Source organism: Pipistrellus kuhlii, unplaced genomic scaffold (genome assembly GCF_014108245.1).
Source record: "Pipistrellus kuhlii isolate mPipKuh1 unplaced genomic scaffold, mPipKuh1.p scaffold_m20_p_2, whole genome shotgun sequence".
Lineage (NCBI taxonomy): Eukaryota > Metazoa > Chordata > Mammalia > Chiroptera > Vespertilionidae > Pipistrellus > Pipistrellus kuhlii.
The window spans coordinates 189,194,741-189,207,077 of record NW_023425515.1 but is presented as its reverse complement, the minus strand read 5'-3'; the positions used below and the strand labels follow the sequence as shown (position 1 = coordinate 189,207,077).

General features: G+C 48.0%; 1 protein-coding gene across 1 annotated transcript; it reads left to right on the top strand.

Annotated features, from left to right (window-relative positions):
* Positions 1-5,170: 5,170 nt before the first annotated feature.
* LOC118723158 (PRAME family member 12) lies at positions 5,171-8,799 on the top strand. Its single transcript, XM_036445198.2, has 4 exons — positions 5,171-5,637; positions 6,288-6,776; positions 6,873-7,040; positions 8,164-8,799. The coding sequence occupies exons 1-4, from the start codon at positions 5,300-5,302 to the stop codon at positions 8,702-8,704; spliced, it is 1,536 nt and encodes a 511-aa protein (XP_036301091.1). The 5' UTR covers positions 5,171-5,299; the 3' UTR covers positions 8,705-8,799.
* Positions 8,800-12,337: the final 3,538 nt, after the last annotated feature.

Genomic DNA, 12,337 nt, shown 5'->3' with positions numbered 1-12,337 from the left:
CAAGTTAGGCTTGAGAACCAGGGGAGCCCATATGGGAAACCCCAGTGTGAGGCCATAGGCCTGAGTATAAAGGGCAGCTGGTGCACACCCAAGAGTTGGATGCCCTGACAACCTGGAACCTATGTTCACCATCAACTAAAACCAAAGAAGAGAGAATTCATCCTTCCTTCCTCTCTCTAATCCACTTGGGCCCCCAAGAGATTGGAGGAAGCCCAGCTGCACTGTAAGATCTCCTTACTCATCTACTGAATCAAAAGCTCACCCGGGCAATTTACACCCAGAATGGTTTACCCGCTACTTGGTCAACCCTTAGCGCCATCAAGTTCAGTGGTTGCCAACTGGTGGTCCGTGAGGTCCAGAAGTTTGATGACCTCAGGTAAAGTTGACACATAAAATTAACCCCTCACAGGGACCCTAATTAAAGGGCACTCTAATAAAACTCACGCTGAAGAGGGGTGCTGGTGGGTGGAGGGACCTCAGGCAAGAACCTCAGCTCCCCTGTCAGATGAGGATCATGGTGCTCACCCAGCTTAGAGGATGCTTGTAAGATCCAAGGAGACGGTGCATATTGAGGGCTTGGCGGTGGGCCTGGCATAGAGTAGGAGCTCAGTAAATGGGTTTTTCCTCTTTCCCCTCCCAGCAGAAGCCCCCAGCATCCTTGCCCCTCAGTCTCATGCTCTCCTCCTGAGGACAGGGAAGAGAGCCCAGCATAGGGCGCCCGGTGGGACTCAGCTTCTGCATGGGGCCCCCCTGATCCTGCTTCACCCAAACAGCTGACAGTCAGCTATGGGTTGTTGGGTATGAGTGGAAATTGGGTTGTAGGGTGGACTTATAGTGAAAAGAGTGGATTCATCCCTGGTGATTATCAGGAGAAATGGCCAGGCCTCAGGTTTTGTGCGCCACCTGCTGGTCAGATCAGGTGACGTGTTAGTGTTCCAAGCAGGTCTATGCTGGGAAGTGTTTATAAAATCTGCTTTTAGGTAAATGCTATTTGAGTATAAATATTTTATTTTTTTTTATTTTTATTTTTTAAATATATTTTATTGATTTTGTACAGAGAGGAAGGGAGAGAGATAGAGAGTTAGAAACATCGATGAGAGAGAGTCATCGATCAGTTGCCTCTTGCACACCCCCTACTGGGGATATGCCCGCAACCAAGGTACATGCCCCTGACCGGAATCGAACCCGGGTCCCTTCAGTCCCCAAGCCGACGCTCTATCCATTGAGCTAAACCGGTCTCGGCGTTTGAGTATAAATATTTTAGTTGTGAGTTATGTAAATGTTAATTATATAAACTGCCTAGTAAAGTGATTAAGGAATATGCCTGCTATGGCTCAAAGGTTGAGTTTGAACTATGAATTAGGAGGTCAAGTTTCCATTCCTGGTTAGGCACATGCCTGGTATGTGGGCTGGATCTCTACTAGGGGGCATTTGGGAGGCAGTCAATCAGTGATTCTCCCTCACTATTAATATTTCCATCACTTTCTCCCGTTCTCTTTTTCTGAAGTCAATAAAATATAAAAATAAAATAAAATAGGATGAAATATGAAATTTAGTATTTTAAAGTGTGCAAGGGGACATTTTATATATTTTTAATTCTTTCTTATTTAAAACATTACACAAGACTTCTTTTTCCTTCATTGATTTCTCTTTTACCACCCTCACTCCTCTACTTTCTCTTGTGCTTATGCTAATATGCATGCATATAAGTCCTTTGATTGATCAATCTCTTACCCCCTTACCCCTGCCTTCCTTCATAAGTTGGACAGTCTGTTTGATGCTTCTGTGACTCTAGTTTTATTTTTATTCATCAGGTTATGGTGTTCATTATATTCCACAAATGAGTGAGATCATGTGATATTTCTTTTTCTCTGATTGGTTTATTTCACTTAGCGTAATGATCTCCTGTTCAATCTATGCTGTTGCAAATGGTAAGAATTCCTTCTTTTTTACCGCAGCCTAGTATTTCATTGTGTAGATGTATCACTGTTTTCCAATCCACTCATCTGCCGATGCTGTTTCCAAATGTTAGCTATTGTAGATTGTGCTGCCATGTACCTAGGGCTGCATATACCCCCCCTGACTGGTGTTTCTGTTTTCTTGGAATATATTCCTAGAAGTAGGAGAATTGAGTCAAATGGCAGTTTCATTTTAAAATTTTTGAGGAAATGCCATATTGTTTTCCCATGGGGATGTTTTTTTGTTTTTGTTTTTAAAGTTTGTCCTAGGTAGTTTGGCTCAGTGGATAGAGTGTCTAATGAAGTGTCCCATGTTCATTCTGTTCTAGGGCACATGCCTGTTTGTGGACTCAATCCCCAGTTAGGGGGTTTGCAGGAGGTAGCCAATCAATGATTCTCTCACTTTATTGATGCCTTTCTCTCCCTCTCGCTTCCTTTTTGAAATAAATAAAAATATTTTGAAAAGTGGCTTTTAATTTTTAGAGCAGATTTAAGTTCCCAGCAAAATTGAGCAGAAGGTAGAGAGTTCCCATACACCTCTGCCACTCCACACTCACAGCCGCCCCATTCTCCATGCCCTCCCCGCCTCCACTGGGCCAGGCATTTGTTACAACTGTTGGACCTGCACTGACACATCCTGGTACCCACAGCTGTGTGGTTGCAGGTGTTTTAACTGCAGACAAATCCTTTGGTTCCTAGTGGAGGCAGCCTGGGTTGTGCTGTCCATTTCCAGGAGAGCTCAGCCACAGGCCTCAGCACTCACTCTGGTGCCTCCTGTCCTCACTCAGAATCTTTTCAATGTGACTCAGTTCCCCAGAGTCAGAGCTTGGCACACACACTGGGTGCTCAGGGGAATCTGTGGGGTGAGTGACTGACAGGAGAAGGTTGGGGGCCTGGAGGAAGGCTGTGCAGGCCAGGAACTCAATGTGGCAGCAATGGGCTGGCCACAGCTGGCCTTCCTCACACCGCCGAGGGCCACCTATTCATTTGTGGATGTCTAAGGACCCATGATTGCTGCCTGGCCTCACAGTGCCTCTGGTTCTGCACACCACAATGCAGAACAGAGCGATATTGGGGTCAGGGTTACTGAAGTGGGGACTTAGGTGCTGGTGGTCATAAGGGAGATCATTGGAGGTGTGAATAAGTGAAGTTGTGTCATGAGGGCAGGAATGGGGCCAATGGAGACACAGTGTAGTCCAGGAAGGCACTTGTTATCCACGAAGTATTCTCTGGGGAGGAACCTCTTCCTTTTGATAAACATCACCTGGTGGCAGCTGCCATGATGTTGACAGGGTTGCATGTGATTGGCCAACTTTTATTTCTGTCCCTGGCTCCAACATCCCAAAGAGCCCACAGCATCCAGCCAGAATGCCTTTTGGGCTTGAAAATGTCTAACTCCCAATGTTGCTCCCTTTCCTTTTTGCTCACATTCTTATATTTAATCTTCCCCACCCAGATGCTGAGCTAATCCCATCTTCCCCAGAGCAGACCCACCCTTTTCCTCCTGGGCGGGACAGAAGATGGAATCACTCCCTTTGCCCTTTAGGATGGCACTGCCTCCCCTCCAGCTTGTCTACTTTTAGATCCTGAATTTACCCAGAGAAGAGTCTTTCCATCTCTCTTCTTTCCAAGACAAACCCCTACCTTCCCATGGCCCTGGGTCATTCACAGGGTCCCATTAGGATGGCCCAGCGCCACCCTGCCCAGCCCTGACCCCTGTTTGTCACACTTTTCTGTCCTGACCTCCCTGAGAGAAGCCTTGGGGTCTAGGACAGCCACATCCTCAGTTGTCCACCAGTTCCTCTCTGAGGAGCTCATAATCTGCTATGTCACCTACCATAAAACCGAACTTGATGCCTGGACACATTTCCTTTGTTCTCCTGAGGATGGCACCAGTGTCTTCTAAGGATGTTTTAACTCTGCAATGTTCTGATAACTTTGAAGTAGCCAAAGACCCCCAGCAACCATGCTTTTAGGTTTTTCTCTTTCCTATTTAACATCAGGAACCCATGACACCTCCACTGTCTCACACAGATGATGAAGCTATGGACCATTAGTCAACCTCAGTCAGTTTCTGTGGAAGGGATCTGTAGAGAGCCATCTGAGAAGGCACATGGACATTCTTTTAGTTCTTATCAGCTGAGCCCGAGGGCACTGGCAGAATCCTGTTATCAGTATTGATATGTTTATCTTTATCAATGTGCTTGGAAGGAGGAACAAATAGGACCTGACTTACCCAGATCTTTTTTTTTTTTTAATATATTTTATTGATTTTGTACAGAGAGGAAGGGAGAGAGATAGAGAGTTAGAAACATCGATGAGAGAGGGTCATCAATCAGCTGCCTCTTGCACACCCCCTACTGGGGATATGCCTGCAACCAAGGTACATGCCCTTGACCGGAATCAAACATGGGACCTTTCACTCCGCAGATCGAAGCTCTACCACTGAGCCAAACCGGCTTCAGCGCTTTCTCTAATTTCTTAATCCCCAGATCCTCCATTCAGGAACCTGGTGTGCAGGACGGGGAAAACAGAGAAAATGCCCACCACAGGGATCAATAAGCCAGGCCTCCACCCTGCCCTTCCCTAACTTTCCTCAATCCATTCATCTGAAGGGAGACAATAATCCCATTGGGATTAAGGGTGGGAGACTGAGGGTCCTGATTGGATTCTAGCGTTTAAGAAGGTGTATAAAATCCTCAGGCACCAGAGGAGAGATTCAGAGACTTCCAGCTCTGCAGTCAGTGCACACGTTTTCCAGCAGGTCTGAGATCTGAGCCCCAGGCAAGCCAGTCACAGCAGGTAAATTACCGGCCTCAGCTAAGGCAGCTGATCTCAGGTTGGCACACCTTTCTCTTTTCTTGCTGTTGTTTTAACTGATTGAAGGCATTGAGTTTGCCTCTTAGTGTAGTTTTTCCTGAATTTCAAAATTTGGACTTGAGCTTTGACCTATTTTAAAGGTGTATCTAAATTTATTCCCTGACACCCCTCCTCAATCCAAGCCCCTAATGAAAACATCTTAATAAAATAAACATTTTATTTCTGGAAATTTTAAATATTGAGTTTGTGTCCATATACTGGTCTGAAATTTCCCCTAAAAAAGGTGGGGGTCAGTTTTCAGGCCCTTTGCACCCACTTCCCAGACAGATTGGAATGAAAATGTGGGTGCTTCTGAGATGCTTGTCCTGGGGCCTGCAGGGGAGCTGTGTGGTCACCTAGCCCGGAATGGGACTCTCTAAACTGAGGCTCACACCATTGCCAGGCAGTGGCTTTGGCCCTGAGTTTATTCCTGTGAAAATGGGGAGTCAGAGGATGGGGCTCAAAGGCTTGGCCTGACAAGAATGTCTTGTTCCCTGGACTTTCCCACAGGATTCCTTTGGAGCACCTTGAGGATGAGCATCAGGAGCCCACCCACACTCCTGCAGCTGGCAGCAGAGAGCCTGCTGAGGGACCAGGCCTTGGCCATCGCAGCTCTGGAGTACCTGCCCGCTGAGCTCTTCCCGCAGCTGTTCATTCAGGCCTACCGAAGTAGACGCCACCAGGTCCTGAAGGCGATCACACAAGCCTGGCCCTTCACTGTCCTCCCTCTGGGCGGTCTGCCACACCTGTCACTGGATGAGGTCTTCAAAGCCGTGTTGGATGGGCTTGACGTTGTGCTTGCCCAGGATGTTCGCCTCAGGTAAGGCTGCTCCTGGTACTTGGGAGGGTCTTGGGCACCTTGGAGACAAAGGGGGTCAGAGCATGTGGAGGGCCTAAGGGGGACCCAAGTTTTCTGAAGGTGCCTGTGAGGGTAGGGAGCACTGCCTACTGGGCAGCGGCACCTCCAAACTGTACCCTGCCTCCTCCCAGTGGTAGTTAAAGGTACACGAAGTGCAGAGCAGGAGGGATGGAAGGAGAGGAGCAAAGCAAAGCAGGAGCCAAGGGAGATGCTGACCTTGAGAATCAAAGTTAAAGTCAGGCTAAGGGTAGAGTCTGGTTGTTACCTCAACTCAGATGCATAGTCTCATTCTGACCTGCCCTCATTTTTTACTTGATTTCAGAGAAGAAGGGCGAGTGAAATATAGAAGCCTCAATGATGAGAGAGGATTATTGATCAGCAGCCTCCTATACACACACACACACACACACACACACACACACACACACACACACACCATACCCTAAGCATGGAGCATGCAATCCAGGCATGTATCCTGACCAGGGATTGAACTGTGACCTCCTGGTTCATAGGTAGATGCTCAACCACTGAGACACACTGTCCATACAGCATGTCAGCCAATGCCCTGTTGACCTGAAAGAATATCAGCTTATGTCCTGCTTTCCCCACAGGAGGTGCAAACTGCGGGTGCTGGATTTAAGGTACATGGCTCCCAACTTCTGGAAAATATGGTGTGGAGACAGCACCCAGAAGTACTCACCGATTTTTCCAGTGACTGAGCACAGGTCCAGCCCCAACATGGAGCACCCCTTAGCTCCCGTGGAGGTGTTCCTAGACCTTAACTTTAATGAAAAGAACAGGGAAGAGTTTCTCATGTACGTCATCCAATGGGCCCAGCAGAGGGAAGGGCTGCTACACCTGTGCTGCAAGACGCTGAGGATTGCTGCGGTGCCCTTCTACAGGGTGAGGAAGGTCCTGGATGCGGTGCAGCTGGACTGCATCCAGCAGGTGGACCTGAGCTGCACCTGGGACCTGCCCACCCTGGGGACGTTTGCTCTTTATATGGGGCAGATGGGGAACCTGCAGAAACTCTTTCTCTTCCACATCCAAGTGCTGGGTGAAGAGGAGGAGGAGGAGGAATACGAGGAAGAGGAGGAAGAGGAGCTGGATTGGGAAGAGGAACTGGATTGGGAGGATGATGAGCAGGATTTGGAAGATGATGAACTGGAATTGGAGGATGATGATGAGCAGGATTTGGAGGAGGAAGAGGAATTGGATTGGGAAGAGGAGTGGGCGAGGGAGGAGCAAGAGGAACAGATATCCTTTTTCCAGTTTTTCTCTCAGATGCTCAGCCCACTGCACCTCCGCGAGCTGGTCCTGGATTCTCCCTCCTTCCTCCGAGGCCGTCTGCACCAGATGCTCAGGTGAGCAGTTTAGCACTGTACACAGCGTTAGAATGTAAAGGAAGTGGTGTTGTTAGATGCTTTGAGGGTGATATCCTGTGAGCACCCAAAGGAACATGTTTTAAAATCAGCCTGTCGGGATGGGTACCGTGTTTCCCTGAAAATAAGACCTACTTACAGGTTTCCTTCTGAGTGAAATATAAGGCATCCCCTGAAAATAAGGCCCCCTTAGGCTAAACATGAGAGATTTGGTCCACTGATTCTGAAAGAAATGGAGTCACAAGAAATTCACCAGGAAATTCAGGAATTGGATTGTTAGGATGATGTTCCAGAAGATGACTGTCATTGAATAGATGAGTAAATTCTTGATAATGTAGGATTCACAGTTTGTCTGGTTTGTGTTGACAACTACCATACTACCGTACCGTATACAGGTAATACATTTCCTTTATTTTCATTTAACAATAAATGTGTACAGTATTCTTCTTCATAGAAAAATAAGACATTCCCTGAAAATAAGACCTGGCGCATCTTTGGGAGCAAAAATTAATATAAGACACTGTCTTATTTTCAGGGAAACAGGGTAACAGAACTGGCTCAATGAGGGACCCAGTGATCCTGGGTGTGTAAATTCTTCCTTAGGGACAGATGTCTAAGTTATGAGGCCTTAGGAGGAGGGTTGGAAGGAGGTAAATCACATCAGATAGAGCATTTGAGACATAAGCTCTGGGTCACCAGCCACATGAAAACACGTGAGCCTGTGTTAGATTCCCCATCTGTCAGAGATGGTTCTCAGTACCAGGAAGGTCATTAGTAGAAAGGACAGGCATGGTTCCTCATCTAAGGGAGTGAGAGCGGACAGGATTGCAGAGTGACCAGTAGTTTGCGGTGACGTATGGATGGAAGTCGCCTCTGCACACTGACCTCCCCAGTTGATGTTGCAGAATCTTCCTCTGGTTTACTCTCTCCCTTTTTAAAAAATCATCAAAGGAGAATATTTATACCCTTTGATTTTTATAGAGTCAAATGGAAGGGAAGAGAATGGAAGATAAATACATAGTGAGAGAGAGATGATTGGTTGCCCTCTGCAACTCCTCTACCTGCCACCCCCATTCCTGGAACTAACCTTTCTGTGTCTCTCCAGTTGCCTGCAGTCCCCCTTGGAAAAACTCCTCATAAATCGTTGCCGGCGCCTTACCCATTCAGACCTGGAACACCTATTCCAGTGCCCGCACCTCAGGCAGCTAAAGTCCCTGCGTCTGTGTTGTGCCAGCCTCGCTGATTTTAGTCCTGAGCCACTCCGAGCTCTGCTGGAGGCATTGGCACCAACCCTCCAGGAACTGTACCTCGAGAACTGTGCCATGGTGGACTCTCAAGTGGAAGCCATCCTGCCTGTCCTGAGCCGCTGTCACCAGCTGAGAGAGTTCACCCTCAGGAAGAACCGCCTCTCTGTGGCCACCGTGGAGAAGCTGCTGCGCCACACAGCCGGGCTGCGCAGCTTAGACTATGAGTATTACCCGGTCCCACGGGAGTGTTACACGACCCTGGGCACTGTCAACTGGGACAGACTCGCCCTGGTCCGGGCTGAGCTGAAGGGGATTCTGAGGGAGTTAGGACAGCCCAGGGCCATCAAGCTTGCCACCGACAGGGGCTACATCGAGTTTTATGAAGTTACATTTTCATGACTGGGAGCCCGTGCTGTTCCCCTGTATGGACCCTGCTCAGTGGGTGGACCCAGCAAAGGCTTCTTTCTGGGCCTTTGGAAGCTGAAACCTTGGATTGGGGTTTCAGGTTCACGCTCAGTGTGAATGAGGAAAGGGAGGGACACAACCAGGAAACAGGATTGCAGGGGCAAAGACGGGGAGTTATTGGGATCTCAAAGGCAAAGTGTCCTACAACCGGAAACATGAATCTCATTTGCGTGGGGGGGGGGGGCAGAATTGGGGCTTGAGCTTCTTGTGTGGGAGTGAATCCTGGGGTGGATGATTGTAAAGGAATGATCAGAAATAAAGACAATTTCAAAGGCAACCTTCTGGTCCTCTTGCTTGTATTCACCTGTCTCTGCAGTTTACACCTCAGGATCCTGTAGTCACTGATGAAAAAAGGTGGGGAGGGCTCAGGGTCAGAACCTGGAGTGATGGGATGTGGTTTGGCTGCAGCGCTCGGCACCGTGTTACACTCCCTCCAGGCCTTCTCTTCTCTCTGGGCCTGTCTGACCTCCTTGTGGCTGCTCAGTGGGTGGATACAATGGGCCATGCTAGGTGGCCCACCAACCCTGAGGTGAAGGAGACCGGGCTGCTGGCTCTGACCCTGGATTCGAGTGTTCCTCATGGTGCTCCAGGTTGACCCACAAGTTTCAGACCTTGTGCCAGGAGGGGTTCAGGGACAAGGCAGGGCCCCCACTTCCAGAAGGGTTCATCCATATGCAGAGGAACCATGCTGCTGTGCACCTAGCCCATGCCTGTCAGCCTCATGGGGGGTTGGCTTATACCCATTACACCTACCGCCTCCCTATGGAGCAAGACCAGAGAACGTGTTCTGGAATCAGCCTGTCAGGAAGGGGAGCAGACACACTGCACAAATGAGTGAACTTCTTCTCTGTGCTCAGTCGCTGTATTAGGTAGTGTGCCCCTGAATAGCCAACAAGGACACAAGGACACAGGTAGGAGATTTACAGGGATAGGCGCCAGCCTTCAGTCCCAATACCTGTTTTCTGCAAGCTGGAGAACCTACAAAGCCAATGGAATAGCTCAGGCCAAGTCCAAAGGCCTGAGAACTAGGGGAGCCCATGGCTTAACCCTCAGTCTGAGCCCATAGGCCTGAGAATAAAGGGCAGCTGGTGCACAACCAGGAGTTTGATGCCCTGACAACCAGGAACCCATGTTCACCATCAGCTAAAATCAAAGAAGAGAGAATTATTCCTTCCTCTTTCTATTCCACTTGGGCCCCCAAGAGATTGGAGGAAGCCCAGTTGCACTGTATGATCTCCTTACTCGTGTGCTGAATCAAGAGCTCACTTGGTCCATTCACACTCAGGTTTTACTATCTACCTGAGCAACCCATAGTGACATCAGGTTCAGCCGTCACCAACTGGTGGTCCATGAGGTCCAAAAGTTGGACGACCTCAGGTCAAGTTGACACATAAAATTAACCCCTCACAGGGACCCTTATCAAAGGCACTCTAATAAGACCCACGCTGAGGAGGGGTGCTGTTGGGTGGAGGGACCTCAGGCAAGAACCTCAGTTCCCCTGTCAGATGAGGACATGGTGCTCACCCAGCTTAGTGGATGCTTGTAGATCCAAGGAGACAATGCATGTTGAGGGCTTGGCGGTGGGCCTAGCGTAGAGTAAGAGACAGTAAATGGGTTTTTCCTCTTTCCCCTCCCAGCAGAAGCCCCCAGCATTCTTGCCCCTCAGTCTCCTGCTCTCCAGGGAAGAGAGTCCAGCACGGGGCGCCCAGTGGGACTCAGCCTCTGCATGGGCCCTCCTGATCCTGCTTCACCCAAACAGCTATAGCCGTCAGCATGGAGGTGGGGAAGTTGAGAGGAGTGGGCAGGGGTATGGTTACAGTGAAAAGAGTGGATACATCCCTGGTGATTATCAGGTGAAATGGCCAGGCCTCGGGATTTGTGTGTCACCTGCTGGTCAGACCAGGTGACATGTTAGAATTTCAAGCAAGGCTATGCTATTGAGTGTTTTTAAAATCTGGTAATACGTAGATGCTAATGAGTATAAATGTTTTTGTTGTGATTTATGTAAATACTATAAACTTCTTTTTAAAACGAAAAGAGAGTCTGGCCAGTGTGGCTTACTGGTTGAGTATGAAACTGGATCAGGAGGTCATGGTTCCATTCCTGGTTAGGCACCTGCCTGCGATTGCAAGCTGATCCCTCATCAAGTGCATCCTGGAGGCAGCTAATCAATGATTCTCCCACATCGTTAATGTTTCCATCACTCTTTCACTCTCCCATTTCCTGAAATCATTAAATATATTATTAAAAAATAGAGTTATATAGAAAATTTAGTATTTAAAGATGCATGAGAATCTTTTTAAAAAATGTTTACCCTATGTGGTTTGGCTCAGTGGATAGAGCATTGGCCTGTGGACCTAATGGTCCCAGGTTCAATTCTGTGCAAGGTACATGACCAGGGAGCAGGCTTGATCCCCAATGGGGGTTTGCAGGAGGTAGCCAATCAATGATTCTCTCAAATCATTGATGCTTCTATCTCTCTCTCCCTCTCCGTTCCTCTCTGAAATAAATATAAAATATATTTTTAAAAATGTTTAACTGGGTTTTGAGACTCAAAACAAACTTTAAAACTGATTTTAAATATCAATGGCCAGCCGAAACCGGTTTGGCTCAGTGGTAGAGCATCAGCCTGCGGAATGAAAGGTCCCAGGTTCGATTCCGGTCAAGGGCATGCACGTTGGTTGTGGGCACATCCCCAGTAGGAGGTGTGCAAGAGGCAGCTGGTCGATGTTTCTCTCTCATCGATATTTCTAGCTCTCTATCTCTCTCCCTTCCTCTCTGTAAAAAATCAATAAAATATATTAAAAAAAAAAGATCAATGACCAGTAATTGTTTTATCCTTAAAAACATTTGGAATAATAAAATTTAAGAGCTGGAAGGATTAGAGTTACCTTATTAAAAGCAGACTTTACGGCCCAGCTGGTGTGGCTTAATGGTTGAACGCTAATCTATGAACCAGGAGATCAAGGTTTAATTTCCAGTCCAGACATGTGCCCCGGCTATGGATTCATTCCCTATTGCGTGGTGTGCAGGAGGCATCCAATCAATAATTCTCCCATCATTGATGTTTCTGTCTCCCTCTCCCTTCCTCTCTGAAATAAATAAAAATATTTTTTAAAGTTTATTTTATTTTTCAGAGCTGATGTAGGTTCCCAGCAAAACTGAGCAGAAAGTAGAGAGTTCCCATACACCTCTGTCCCTCCACACTCACAGCTGCCCCACCCCCACACCCCCCACTGAGCCAGGCATTTGTTACAACTCTTGGGCCTGCCCTGACTCATCCTGCCACCCAAAGCCCATCATTGCCATCAGGGTTCATTCTCATGACTGTGGAGTCCTTGGTTTTTGGCAAATGTATAATGACATGTCCCCACCATGGTCATAGCATAGATTTGTTGTACTCCCTTAAAAATCCCCTTTGGCCGAAACCGGTTTGGCTCGGTGGATAGAGCGTCAGCCTGTGGACTGAAGGGTTCCGGGTTCGATTCCGGTCAAGGGCATGTACCTTGGTTGCAGGCACATATCCAGTGGGGGTGTGCAGGAAGCAGCTGATCGATGTTTCTCTCT

Bases quoted from the DNA above. Each gene is read 5' to 3' on its own strand.
- LOC118723158 (XM_036445198.2), top strand. From the start codon at position 5,300: ATGTCTTGTTCCCTGGACTTTCCCACAGGATTCCTTTGGAGCACCTTG. The intron at 5,638-6,287 runs GTAAGGCTGCTC...CTTTCCCCACAG, and splicing joins GCCCAGGATGTTCGCCTCAG to GAGGTGCAAACTGCGGGTGC. The intron at 6,777-6,872 runs GGAGCTGGATTG...TGAGCAGGATTT, and splicing joins TACGAGGAAGAGGAGGAAGA to GGAGGAGGAAGAGGAATTGG.